The sequence below is a fragment of the Aulonocara sp. 'chitande type north' Nkhata Bay genome, linkage group LG22 (genome assembly GCF_057382095.1).
Source record: "Aulonocara sp. 'chitande type north' Nkhata Bay isolate Kocher_YH1m ecotype deep benthic linkage group LG22, A_spYH_male_GT1.1, whole genome shotgun sequence".
Classification (NCBI taxonomy): Eukaryota; Metazoa; Chordata; class Actinopteri; order Cichliformes; family Cichlidae; genus Aulonocara; species Aulonocara sp. 'chitande type north' Nkhata Bay.
The window spans coordinates 36,202,749-36,217,307 of NC_141364.1; the positions used below are offsets into that span (position 1 = coordinate 36,202,749).

At 39.4% G+C, this 14,559-nt stretch overlaps 1 protein-coding gene across 1 annotated transcript; it reads right to left on the reverse strand.

Annotated features, from left to right (window-relative positions):
* Window positions 1–253: 253 nt before the first annotated feature.
* LOC147304603 (uncharacterized) lies at window positions 254–2,997 on the reverse strand. Its single transcript, XM_086280030.1, has 4 exons — window positions 2,843–2,997; window positions 1,782–1,930; window positions 916–1,080; window positions 254–838 (listed from the first exon to the last, which is right to left on the reverse strand). Exons 2-4 carry the CDS (start codon window positions 1,836–1,838, stop codon window positions 671–673), a joined length of 390 nt encoding a protein of 129 aa, XP_086136156.1. The 5' UTR covers window positions 1,839–1,930; window positions 2,843–2,997; the 3' UTR covers window positions 254–670.
* Between the last annotated feature and the right edge of the window lie 11,562 nt (window positions 2,998–14,559).

A 14,559-nucleotide genomic window follows, 5' to 3' on the forward strand; every position in this document is an offset into this window, starting at 1 on the left:
CAAGAAATGGTTCTTTGGGGCACCTTTAATGGTTTTTCAAAGAACCTTTTTAAAAATGGTTCTTTAAAGAACCATTTTTAAAAAGGTCCTTCAAATGGTTCTTTAAAAGAACCATTTTAAAGAACCTTTTTTGAGTGGTTCTTTAAAAAACCATTTTAAATCTTTCAAAATAAAATGCATCATAAATTGAATTTGAGTAGGGTAAAATAAATACGAGCACAGCATAGACATATATTAATGGTTTATTGTCATTTTGTAGTATACCAAAAGACAAAAGGGCATTTTAACCCTCAGCACAACATCACTACTAATACATGTCACATATTAGTGTTTTAAACAGTAATAATTAAATATATTTGCTATACTATAAATAAATATATATAAATACTATATCTACAGATAACACAACAAATAATACATGTATTGTTTAATTAATAAAACATCAGAAAGTGATAAAACACATTAGAAATAGCAATAGCTTCATAACAGACCAATAAATCAACCATTTTCATCAGCAGATGTTTGCATGTTCAGTAAAAACATTTCAACCAGTTTATGATTAAAATGATCAATGAACTTCAGCCTTACGTTATGTAATGTACGTTTCATGTTGTACTCATGGTCCTTTGTTAGTCCAGTTTAGGACAATGTCTCTGACGTATGTTTCATATCAAATATATGTCACATCAAAACAAGCCCACACCTGCAGTTGTTTCAGTTTTTCACTGGTGTTTCCTGTCAGCTGGTCAACCTCACTCAGGCAGACATCCATATCAGCCAACCAAACGACAAGCTCCTCCCTTTGTGCTTCAAATCCCTCCCACTCTGAGACAAGGAGCTGAAAGAGAGAGAAAAGAGTCAATTATAAAGAAGAGAGAAAAGTGAAACCCTCCTCAGAAGGTCTGACTCGCATACCTGCAGTTGACCTGTGATGGACTCCAGTTTGGCGTTCACGTCATCCCTCGCCGATGCCAACAGTCGAGTCTGCAGGGTGCCCTGGAAGAGCTGAGTTAATGTTCGACTCCTCCTGGTCAGGCTCTCCAGCTGGATGAGCCGAGGTCTCCCCTCTCGCCGCTGCCTCTGAACACAGAAACACAAATTGCATCTGAAGCAGGAGGTGCAGATTTTTTGTGCTATTCTTTTCTAAATCCAGGCTAGATCACGTGGAGGTATTTGGAAAACTTTTTTGGCCAGTGGACGACTGTTGTCTTGCAGAAAGTCAAACCAAACATATGCGATACACAATCAATTCACAAGAACACATTATAAAAAATAAGTCCAGTTCTTGCCTGATTTCAAGTGAAATCTGCATCAAAACAGGGTGACAGAAGTAAAACGAGAGCACAAAGCCTCACTTTGTACAAGCCTGCTATTACAGTTCTCCTCTATGCAGACGACTTTCCTGTTTTCAAGGCACAACTTGGATCTGCTGTACGAATCTTATGGATACACACTAAATGAAACAATAGTGTGCATGACTCCAGATTCTGATCCCTCATCCTAATATGGTCCCAACATAGCAACAGCAATAAAGCAAATGCTGAGGCTTCAAAATACAAAGTCCATAAACCAATGGCTGACGTGGGTTTTATCATAAGGGTGATAAATATACAGATTTCAATCTGTCGTAGAGATTTGATGTTCATTTACCTGCAGATGCACTATACGTACCTGCTCCATGGTTTTTCACAACATTTTGCACATCACTATTTAATGCAGGAAGTAGGTGAACTAAAACAAGTCATCTTTCTTTGTGAGAGGACCATATTAATGAAACAAACCTCAATGACATCATAGGGATCCCTAAAGATGCTCCTGCTGCTTCTCTTCCTCCTCATCCTAAGCTTCCTTCTCCTTGTCCTCAACTTCCATCCAATTGTAATTCAACCTAATTGTGTTTCTCCCCCTCCTCTTCCTCATTTTGTTGGAGCTGTGAACACCATTAATGTGACTCTGGATTAATTTGTGCAAACAAGAAAAATCTACAGCTTTTTGGTCAGAGGTGCTCTTGTGATTTACGCCGGGTAGAGTAGATTTATGTGTTGATGCTGCCTGCTTCAGCTCTGGCTGCTGAGTGATATTTACACCCTGGCTGGATTACAAACTTTAACCATGTGCTGAACTTTGGCCCAGCGTTGATACCTCTTGTTAGTATAACGACCTCTTCTTAGCTTGTATGTATGATGGTGGATAAATGAAATATACAAAAAAAATGAACTATATTACAAAAGAACATCTACCTTGGAAACATCAAATGACCGGAGCATAACTTGTCAACTAGTCCGAAATTAAGTTATGCAGGAACAGTCAAAGACACACCTTCTCATGTCACATTTCTATTCATTTCTATATAATTCGATTAGACAATAAAGAGTTATCTAATCTAATTATTCATTCAAAACTCTTATGCATAGCTGCATTTTATACAGCTCATACAGAATTCAAAGTACAGGTTCATGTGAGTATTTAATGTACGGCTCAGATCTACAGAATTTCAGAGTTTCTAGAGCAGACACAGAGCTCACGTCACAACAGGCTTCAGGCGCCATTTTAGTGACTTTAACAATATATTACATTTTAATTTCGGTCTAGCTGACATTAGGTTATGTACGCAGCACGCAATTGAACCACATATTTTAGAAGCCAAAGGTTCAAATTAGCTGGGAGCACCTTCACTTAATTATAACAGTGGTTTTGTTAGGAAAACAGTTGGATACTAAATTGCGCTGACCTCAACGTCTAACGTATCTAGCTAATCGCTACTGTTAGCACATTAACAGCAAGCTACAATGACGAGTAACAAAAACAAAACAGTAATAAGGTTTTAATGAAAATGTTTTACCTTTTCTAACAGTCCCAGAATCCACAGCTTCAAAGTCCAGCAGGTACTGAAGACTGTTATCCGTTTCGCTGTCACCGTCCGTGAGGTTTTTTTCCCGAAAGGTCAAGGCCCGCCGCTCGCACTCTTTCTGCGCATGCGCATCCCAACGACTGACCCCCTCCGTCCGCTCCCGGGAGGTTATAGTATGACGTGTTCTGACGTCACTCTCTCTCTGTCATTTATTTGGCTCGAAACACATATTAACAAATTGCTCAGTGATGAACAACTACTCAGATCATTTACCTAAGCAGTGCGCTTTGTCAAAACGAAGTGTGTTCATTACACTGACATTCTGTTCTGCAATTGTTATTTACTTGTATTTTATAATTTGACTTTACATACTGCTGGGTGGTTTGTAAAGTTTACAATAACTAGTATTATCATTATGTTATATTTTCAAAAATATATAATAATCTCAAAAGTAATGCCTTGGAGTAGAAAATAGTAATGCTTTATTAAAATTAAAAACTAAAGTACAGTATTTGAATGTGTGTATTGTGTCTACTGTTTGCAAATATTTCTAAGTTTTATTTGAATATTCAGTTTCCTACCATCTTCTCTTAAAGGGTAATTGCCAGGTATCCCGCCCTTCCCCTTCGCACACACATGCACACAAAGAAAACACACAAAACACAGCCTCGTTATAGTGAATAAATATTTATGCCATTTACACCATCAAACTTAGATTGCTAAGGATGAAGAACCTTTTGTTCTTTAAAGAACCATTTGTAACAGCTGAAGAACCATCCACAAAATAAAAAGGTTCTTTGACGTATGATGGTTCTTTAAAGAACCATGAAGACATCTGAAGAACCATTTAAGAACCATAATTTTTCTGAGTGTAGGGCTATGGACACAAAGGACTGTTTATCTCTTGCCCTTTTAGAATATGGAATTATTCCCTCACAGACTGTTTTTTCTGAGGCAGGATTTTCTAGCTTGGCAGACGTAAAGGACTGTGTCACCACGGCTTCCTCCGAGCCCAAGATTAATACTACAAGAACTATTATTTCAAAGGCTCCTGGAGTCTTTGGAGCCATTGCAGCTGCCTCCATCAGCAGCTGAGAGCTCAGTTGATCTCATCCAGTCCACTACAAACTTTGGATTATTGTTACTGCCTGAACAGGCTCCCTGCACTGTGCAACCCCAGCCTGCTGCACCCGGAGCCGGCTGAGCCAGCTGTGTGCCCTGAACAGCTACGTCCACCTGCTGCTCCAGCTGTCTGTCTCCGCTGGAGGGTCCCAGGAGCTCCTCCAGCCATCTGTCCTGTTCCTGCCACGTCTCAGCCAGAGGTCACCGTCATGCCTAGTCTCGTCTCGACCCAGCCATAGGTAGACTCGTCTTGCCTGTCAAGTCACGTCCACATCCAGCGTGCCTGGTGCCGACCAAGCAGCCAGAGGGTTCTCATCATTGCAGACATGGAAGCAGGGCAACTACGGACGAAAGTTTCAGCCTGTTTCACCAATGCAAAGCCCTCAGCACCCAATATCAGCCTGGAAGAGAGGCACACACATCACTTAGTAATGACAACAACATTATCATCTTTCTGGCAGACAAGGGCAGGTGCACAGTTTTGTTAAACCAGAGAGACTATCATGACAAAATTTTGTCACTGCTCAGTGACAAAAATACGTATGAGCCCCTGAAACGAAACCCAGGAAGTGGTTACATTTGTCTTCCAGCTTGGGTTCCATTTGGGTCTAATGTTAAACAGCATGTCATGAATCTGTGAGTCATTATGTACTTGGATTTTAAATGTAATATACAAATCAGTACTGTGTTGCAAAAAACCTTTTCCAGTTAAGGCAAATAGCAAAGCTTTAGCCAGTTTTGTCAAAGCATGACTTGGAGAAAATAATACATGCCTTTCGGCTTGACTTTTGCAGTCAGCCAAGGATCACTCTCACGTCTTCAGCTTGTTCAAAATGCTGCTGCCCTTCTCTTAACTTGTCATGGTTCTGGGTCTTTTTGATAAAGCATTCTGAGTTTCTTGAGTTTTTATTACATTTTGAGTTATGGTTATTATTTAAGGTTCATAGAGCTAATCCATGTATGCTTTTGTACATTTACCCCTGTGTCTTTGCTCTCTGTGTCTGTGTTTATGTAGGTTGTGTGAGTTCTTGTGTCTTGTTTTTCTCATGTTTCATTCTGTATTCCCCCCGCTTGTCATATTTATCCATGCTTTCCCAGTCTGTCATGTCATGTCTGTCATGTCTGCGTCTCTCTCTCCCTTGTGCACATTCATGTTCCTTCGCTCCCTCTCGTCTGCCTTTTGTCCACTCCTGTGTCATGTTCCTCAGTTTCTTGTTTTATTGGGAAAGTCTTGTGATTCCATGTACGGTGTGCTTCCCCTGTGGCATCATGTTAATTTGTGTCACCTGTGTTCCCTGAGTGTTCTCACTTCCCTCGTTGTCCTTTTTTTTATTGCATCCAAGAGTCTGAATTTGTGTCCTATCCTGCCTGCTCTGCACACAGTTCATGACATAACTGTCATGGTCCTGGGTCGCTGACCCAGCATTTTTCTCTCGCTGGTTCGTCTGTGTCCTAAGTCCTAATGTTGGCTTATAAATGCCTAAACGGTCCTCCATACCTTTCTGATGTACTTCAGTCTTATATTCCCTCGCGAGCCCTTAGATCAGCCGACCATCTGCTTTTGGTTGTCCCAAAACCTAGGCTGAAACTTAAAAGAGAATGAGCTTTTTGTGGCTCCCAAACTTTGGAATACGGTGCCTTTAAATATTAGACAGGCATTTTCACTTCCTGTTTTTAAGTTAAATAGCTTTTGGACTGGTGTGAGTTGATATGCTTTTTATGCTTTTATGTGAGTTTTTTAATGTGAATGGTTTTATCTTTTGTTTTGTTTTTTCTTGTTTTGTTTTTGTACAGCACTTTGGTCAAACTTTCTGGTTTTTTTTAATTTGCTATATAAATAACTTGGATTTGGATTGCAGCCACTGAAGGTGTGGAAGTAGAGAAATGACAGGATGACCACAACCTCAGCAACAAGCCCACTCTCAGCCCCGACTAAGTGTGTTTGCTCCTGGAACTCTGTCTTCATTCCACCTATTTTACATACAAGGGTCAGTACTACAGGCAAAAACATGGGTGTGCCATGGGTTCCCCGGTTGTTGTCTGCTCTGGCCCATGGAAAACAATTCGCCATGGCTGCTGGTGTCTCTAACTTTACATATCTCAAGCTGAGAATTATGACAACCCTCAAGCAAACTCAGGGAAGCAAATTATATTCTAATGAAAAAATGAGTCGTTTATTTGTGGCTGATGAAACACGCAAAACAAAGAACAAAAGGAAACTAAGACTAAACTAACAATAAACTAAACTGGGCAAAACTAAACACTAAAGGCTGAACACTCAACAGTGAGAAACATAGAACATGAGAACATGAGCATTGTGAGTTCTTTTTTGCTGAGAGAAGTTCAGGAGACAGTCTATCAGTTCACTATATTTTAGTGTCAGGCAGTTAAAGATTCTGGTTGTGCAGCTGTGGACTTCTCTTTGTCAGGCTGTCTGCACACAGAGAAGTTTAGCACAATTCATAATTCAAAGTATAAATTAGACACATGGAAACAGGAAATAATTGTGATTGGCAGTTAATTGGAAAATGCCGTGGTTTAGACTTAGCACTCCCTGATTTTGTTCTCCACAAGCAGGAAAATTCATATGAAAGAGGTAAACGTGGGATTCAGCAGGTGGGGGAACCCTAAAAGCAGTTTTATTGGCTCACAATAATTTCTATTGAGAGCACCAGTAGATGTTCTTAATGTACGGGCTGTGATCAGCTGATCTGCTGCTCTTTGTGGAAATATACATCTGAATTCAAACAGATGTGAGCAGATGTTTCATGAGTTGTCCTGGTCGATTTCCATTCTCTACACCAGGGGTCCCCATCCCAGTCCACGAGGGCTGGTGTCCCTGCACATTTTAGATCTCACCCTGGGTCAACACACCTGAATCACATGATTAGTTCATTACCAGGCCTCTGGAGACCTTCAAGACGGTTATTTATCCATTTAAATCAACTGTTATGGATCAAGGACACATCTAAAACCTGCAGGGACACCAGCCCTCGTGGACTGGGATTGGGGAACCCTGCTCTACACTGACAGTATTCTTATACTAGCTGTAACCCTGCAGGGCTCTAGACTAACTTTTTGCCATGGGCGTGTGTGCACAAAAGTTAGGCGCACACAAATTTTCTAATAATTGATATATGATGTGTTTTTCTGGATACACTGTGCTTTTTCAGCATTCAAAGATTGATGACACCGTGTCAAAGCACTGGCTATGAATTTCAGAAGGATCAGGCCTTAACTTAACAGAAAAGTTAGCAATAGTTCTTTTCCTATTACAGCTACATCCACTTCTATCGTGCCTAGGCTGCTCACTAGGGCTGGGTATCATCACTGATTTCTATAATCCATTCGATTCCAGTTTTCAAAGTCCCGATTCGATTCAACTTAGCCTCAGACAGTCAGAAATATTATAATTCTGATCATTTATCAGTACTGACTTCATCAGAATTGTGAACATCACAGCAGATGCCTTTGTGTGAAAGTAACTGAGAATAAAACACAGAAAAACATGAAGGAGATTTTCCTGGTCTGGCTTTTTATAGCAGATAACCTTAAAAATATTCTACAATGTTCTGCATATAAAGTTTAAATTTCTTCAGTATTGAACAACAGAAAGAATAGGGTAATAAGCGAATGAATAATACAGAAAACAGAGATTGGAGACGGGAAACTGTTCTTTCTGAGATAGAGAGAGAGCTAGCTGTGCATGAAGTGTGATTTTAATAGTCGTGGAAGCAAAACAGCAAAATTCATGACGACATTGATCAAATGTGAAGCGCAGTTTGCTGCTTCTTTTGCTGCTGGCTCGGTGGATTTTGGCTGGAGAGAGACAAAACCTGCAGCTCATAATCAGCACAAAAAGACGTAATCACAGCGCGGACCGGACGCATCAGGATCGCTGAGCTCCGACAGCGTGTCCGTCTACGGGCCGTCGGGTGAGAAAGCCGAGAAAGACAAAGCTGATTCTGATGCGTCGGTCTGTGTTTACATCTTTGTGTGGAGTCCGTGTACCTGCTCTCATTTGCTGTTTGGTTGTTGTTGAAATGGTTTTGTGAGCTTTAATCTGAGAATCTGGCGTTTCTGGCAAAACACAGTTATATTTAAAAGTCGATTCAGGATTTAATGAATTGATATCGCTTTATTCAAGCTACTCACCTCCCACTTCCACCTGCACTTTCAACTGGACCACGGCCAATCAGAGAGGTCCCGCCCCTTACTATCTCTGATTGGTTTAGTCCACGATAGGGGCAAAATGTGTGTCTGTTGTTGACCACAGGGAAGGTTGCAGATTTTTTTTTTTTTTTTTGCCACCCGAACAGTTGGTCGCACAGGTGCAACCAAATATTTTTCTTTAGTCGCACCACTGAAAAATTTGGTCACATTTGAACAAAATGTCATCTGTAAAGACCAAATAGCTGGTTTAGAATAGAATAGAATAGAATAGCCCTTTATTGTACATGTACAAAATTATGGAAATTATTATCTGAAAACATGAGGACGTATATGTACACTGTAAAATATAACTTGTTGTTTCAACTTAAAAATATCAGGTAAAGGGTTGCCTTAAAAGTTTAAGTTAAGTCAAGAAATAGAGTTTGTTCTTGTAACACAACCAATTGTTATCTTAATGAAAAATCACATGTTGTCTAAGCTTTCATCTTAGTTTAGTTGACTGAGATTTGTTAGTCAGTTCAACTCCTTTAATTGTCATTTTTACTTGGGAAAACCCTTTCAGCTAAATTAAAATAATCTATTGTTTAAACTCTTGTCCTAGTTCAGTTGACTTGGGTTTTTTAGTTAATTCAAATACTTTAGTAGTTCTTTTAACTTGGGAATCTATTTTAGCTTAACTAACATAATCTGTTAGCTAAGTTGATTTAAGTTTATTAATTAACTGAGCTCCTTAAGATAGCTGAGTGAACTTGTAAATCAGTTTCATTTTAATTATCAGAGTTGATTGACTGGATGTAAAGAAAATGTGTATTGAACATCTTAAGTTTATTTTTTTAGCTTTCCAACATCCATTTCAGCAAAACTACCTGTTAGGTTTATCTTAGATCTCAGGTTTAAATATAAATGGCCTGCATTTGTATAGCTCTTTTCTAGTCCCTAAGGACCCCAAAGCGCTTCACACGACATTCAGTCATTCACACACTGGCGATGGCAGCTACATTGTAGCCACAGCCACCCTGGGGCGCACTGACAGAGGCGAGGCTGCCGGACTGGCGCCACCGGGCCCTCTGGCCGCCACTAGTAGGCAAACACGGGGTTAGTATCTTGCCCAACGATATTTGGCATGCAGCCAGGAGACAGCCTGAGATCGAACCACCGACCTTCTGATTAGTGGCTGACCTGCTCTGACACCTGAGCTACAGCCACCCCAATATCTACATTCCTTTAAATTTTCTATTGTTTACAGAAAGAAAGAAAAACCCACAGATTCCATTAAAGTGTATCTGATCATTTCAAGCAGAAAGTTTGTTTTAAGAACATGACAAGACAATTACTCATGAGCACCCAACATTCACCATTTATTGTGCCATCTTAGTCATCTGAGAAACAGAAAAATCAGTGACGTAGCTCAACAGGCTCACAATCCATCAAAACTCAAAGGTTGCTCCCTGTGAAACAATAAATTTGAACTTGGTCTTGAGCCCAGTTTGGATGAAGATTAAATTCTGACCAATACTCTAGGAGCAGTAGTGATTCTTGTGAAGTAACAACATAAAGTCTGCATTAATGTAATGTATCAACGGGACACTTGCTATTTTAGAAAAGTTATTCTTTACATTTGCAAAATTTTTAAACTTCATTGTGCTCAGTCACACCTGTTAGCACAAAACTTGAAATATTAAAATAGTACAAAACCTTTGGTTGGTGACAGTAAAGATCAGTTTATAACAACTAAGACATCAAACTCTTCTATTTGTCTTCGTTTACAATTGCAAAAAATTCCACAGGACCAATATCTCTGAAAATGAGTGCATGCTTCTGAAACATTTGATAATGTGAATATTTCAGAAACACTAGTTTGAGTCTGCTCAATTGCAAAACAAAGGAAAAACTACTGACTTGATGAGATAAGCATCTGCAGAGTCCACCATTATATTGTTGTTCACATAAGTTTCTTAAACCATGAACAAATGAGTAATGCCTTCCACCAATGTTCATTAGGACATTCTGAATGACTTCAAAGATGCCCTTAAGTTCCTTTGGATAGTCTATGTTGAGGGCAAAAAGAAGGCCCATCAGCATGGAATTGGCACTTGAGACATCCCTCAGATTAGACAGGATTACTGCCGCCTCAAGGACACCATCACAATGCCAACTTTCATCCTCTTAGAAAACGTGTCTTCAATACCTGTCGGCTATAAAAGGGTTCAAAGACAAAAAAATAATAAAATTACACAATTACAATTACACAATAGCCCTCGTGCTTAAGAATTCATGTCTTTCCAAAGAAGAGCCACACTGATGCCTTGGATGATGGTGATTGGCTTTGGGTAACACTTATTAGCTAAAGTTTTTTCAGAATGAGATATGCACCCCCATGTTACAAATCCATTTCTTGCTTTAAACAAAGACCATGTTCATAAATAACTTCAATTGCAGAATTCAAACAAAATTTTCAATTTAAATGGTAAATGGCCTGTATTTGTAAAGCGCTTTACTAGTCCCCTAATGACTCCAAAGCGCTTTACACATCCAGTCATTCACACACATGGGTGGATGACTTAATCGTGGCTCAAGAGTTGACAGTTCGCCTTATAATCGGAAGGTTGCCGGTTCAAGCCCCGGCTCTGACAGTTTCAGTCGTTGTGTCCTTGGGCAAGACACTTCACCTGTTGCCTACTGGTGGTGGTCAGAGGGCCCGGTGGTGCCAGTGTCCGGCAGCTTCGCTCTGTCAGTGCGCCCCAGGGTGGCTGTGGCTGCAATGTAGCTGCCATCACCAGTGTGTGTGAATTTAAATCTACTTATGCTAAATATTGGCTGTGCTCTAAACCAAATCTGGCTGAGAATACATGAAATGTGCAAACTGCAGCTACACTACAGCAGAGGTGTGGACTCGAGTCACATGACTTGGACTCGAGTCAGACTCGAGTCATTAATTTTATGACTTTAGACTTGACTTGAAAAAATGTTCTAAGACTTGTGACTTGACTTGGACTTTTACACCAATGACTTGGGACTTGAATTGGACTTGAACCGGTTTACTTGAAAAGACTTGATATTTTACCCCAAATATAAAATTTAACATGCATATTATATGGAGATTGAAAATGTGACGTCATTCACGGGTAGAACCGCAAAGGATTCTGGGAACTCGTGGCAAGCGGTACTAGCGCACGCAGGCTTTCAATTAAAATCAGTCACACAGCGATAAAAAGAAACACAAAAATGTCAAGAAGCCGTTGTATTATTAACTGCAATAGCCGGTCGCATGACAGCCACGGGAAGCCGACGGGTAAAGAGATCGGTTGTTATCGGATTACGTCGTTGAAGAGAAATTGTTCGAGCCATGTTTCCGAAGTAACAAAGAGGCGACTGAATTGCAGCCATTCAAAGATCAAATATAACGTCCCAGAACACTCCAGCTCACAGGTTAGTCTGCTCCAAGCATTTACACAAAGGTCAGTCTGCTGTTGTAGTTAATGCGTCATTTTTCTTAACATAATTGGTGATATAGGTTACAAGCAAGTCTGGCGCTGAACAGAAATTGTCGCGCTATGCTCCTTTATTTATTGTGCATAAATAGTAAATTATCCTGACACAATATTGCGTTTCGCTTCTGTTATTATGGTACACTGACAAAAACACATACTTTTATTCACAGGATAAAACAGGTTTTTTGTATCACTAATTGCCCAGTACGATTACAGCATACAATATTATTGTCACTGCTACATTTCTGTGATGCTACCAGAAATTATTTCCACTACTAATTAATTACCGTTGAGCTCAAAGGTTATATTAATAAACGGTTAACGAATGTGTATTTATGAAGACGATTTGTGAGACTGGTAAACTTATGATACGTACGATGGTCTTTCGTTCTACACGGTGCATTTCAAGGTCCTGCACCCATCCGTCGGTAAACTGTACCTGGGCTTGTTGCAGTGACCGGAAGTTACTAAACTTCATGAGTGTATGCACTCACTCCAAGAAGCGTATAATTATAAATATGCATATAAATATGCTAAGATGAGATAGCTGACTTCATCTAACTAGCAAATGTTTTCCAGGCTACGTTGGTGATACAGTTTTTTTTAATGTGTATGATATTTTTGTCATGCGATTTTAAAGCTGGTCCTACAACCGCATCCAAGAATAACATGCAGCGTATCTCAGAACTGTCGGTGAAAATTATTCTTGGAGCTAAGTTTAATTGAGCTGCATTTTAAAGAGGTGCAATTTCACAATTTGTGTATATTTTCTAAGTTCACTATTTTGTCATGTGTTGAGAAAAACACAGATTTAAAAATTACATGGTCTAATATTTACATTTAGCATAACTGCAACATTATTTTTTCGTTTGTTTTTTTTAAAGACTCGAAAGGACTTGAAATTCAAAGTTTCAGACTTGTGACTTGACTCGGACTTTTACACCAGTGACTTGAGACTCGACTCTGACTTGCCTGACATTACTTGAGACTTGACTTGAGACTTGAGGATAAAGACTTGAGACTTACTTGAGACTTGCAAAACAATGACTTGGTCCCACCTCTGCACTACAGGATCAGATTATGGCTCCATAGACAATGCTCCTTTAATCAGTTTATTGATTAAAGTTTATTTTTTCCTAGTTAGCCCTCCTATGCCACTCTTGATTTTGTACAGCTCCATGAACCTCTCCATAATGGTCAAGCACAGCAAAAAGGAACCCTTTCAGGTCAACAGATGTAAGACGGGCAAATCCTGCTTCAACCTGAGCAACAGAAGAAGAGGGGTGGAGAGTACAGGCAGAAAAGATTCTTTGAGACCCAAATTTAAACAAACCGTCATCTGAGGCCCATTAGAGAAAACACAAACACACGCAAACAAACAAAAAGATGCACTTTACCTGCCATTCAGCGAAAAAGGAAGTTCAGAGAACAATAAGCTCTGTCTTGAAATCTTTTAAAGTAGAATGATTGTGAAAATGACTTATGTGATGTAAAACTTTAGTAAACATGCAATTAAAAGAACACTGAGTAAAAGGACAAGTAACAATTTCCTTATTCCTCAGATGTTTACCTTGATGAGCAATACTGCTTTAGTCCAACTGCCTCATTAAAGTTACACAACAGGCTTTTTACAATAAAGCCAGCAAGTCCATTACATACTCCCTTTTTATATCTGAAATACTGTGCACATTCTGTGTATATGTAGTGGACAGCAATTTACCCAAAAGAGTGCAAAGTTTGCAAGTCCACCTCATTTAAATGACAAAGTCAGATGTGATCATCTAGACCTGTGAAAACAAATGAATGACAAACCTGCAGTTATGGATGTTATTACAACCACAAGAACCTAAACAGTCTGCTCCACTGCTTTTGTTAATGAATCATTTGTTGGTAGCACGTCTGAATATTTAGTTTATGCCACCTGCATGCGATCATCAATAGTGCAATATTACTTCTTAAGAAGTACCCTGACACTACAATCTTTATATCATTTGTTCTACAGAGCTATTAAGTTACAATATAATCTGTGGTGTTTCCAGTATGACAAAATGCACAAATTGTAACTTACCATTTGACTCCACTGACAAAAACAAATCCCCAGCATCAAGTTTGGCTTCACAGACCTAAAATAAGTCAAATAAAAATATATGTTATAATTATTTTGTTTTTGCCATTTATTCATGTTTGCTAATTTTCTGACATATAAACAATGTTAGTTTTCTTACAATACAGGGAATGCAGTTTAATTAAAAGGTAAATTATGCAACAACAAAGAAAACCAAACAAACAAACTTCTGCAGTATATCATGCCAAAAATCAGTTTCTCTTATGCCAATTATTTTATCTCTACAGCTCTTTTAGTATGGAAACTCACACAATCTAGTCATACTGATCACAAGAGTTCAAAAATAAGTTAAAATAGTGAGCTGTTGTTAAGCATAAAGCATTTCAGGGTAACAAATAACGGCACAATATTATTTAAGCAAAAAATAAACACACTGGAGGACTATCTGATAAAAACGAATATAATGCTAGTTTGGAGACCATATTTTGTCTCAGTCCTCAGTGCGCTCTTGCAGCTTAGCATGCAGCAGTTAATAACAACTTAAGTGATTACATAGGGGTAAACAGATGACAACAAGCATAGCAGTCCTGCCAAAAAGTTCTTTTTGAACCTAGTCAGTTATTGGAAATTGTGACGGAGTTACACCGTCCCGAGCCGCAGACAGCTGATCTGGGCGCATACACGCACCACCACCATTAGTTTCTACAATTACCGTGGCTGCGCGTCTTTCGGGCAGATAAACAACAAGGGGTGAGAGGTATATTTTGGGCAGCGCAGAAGGGTGGCCAACATATTTTCCCACTTACCTTCAATAAAGCCGGTCGCGGAGACTCGCTGTGATCGCCGATTATGCGGGG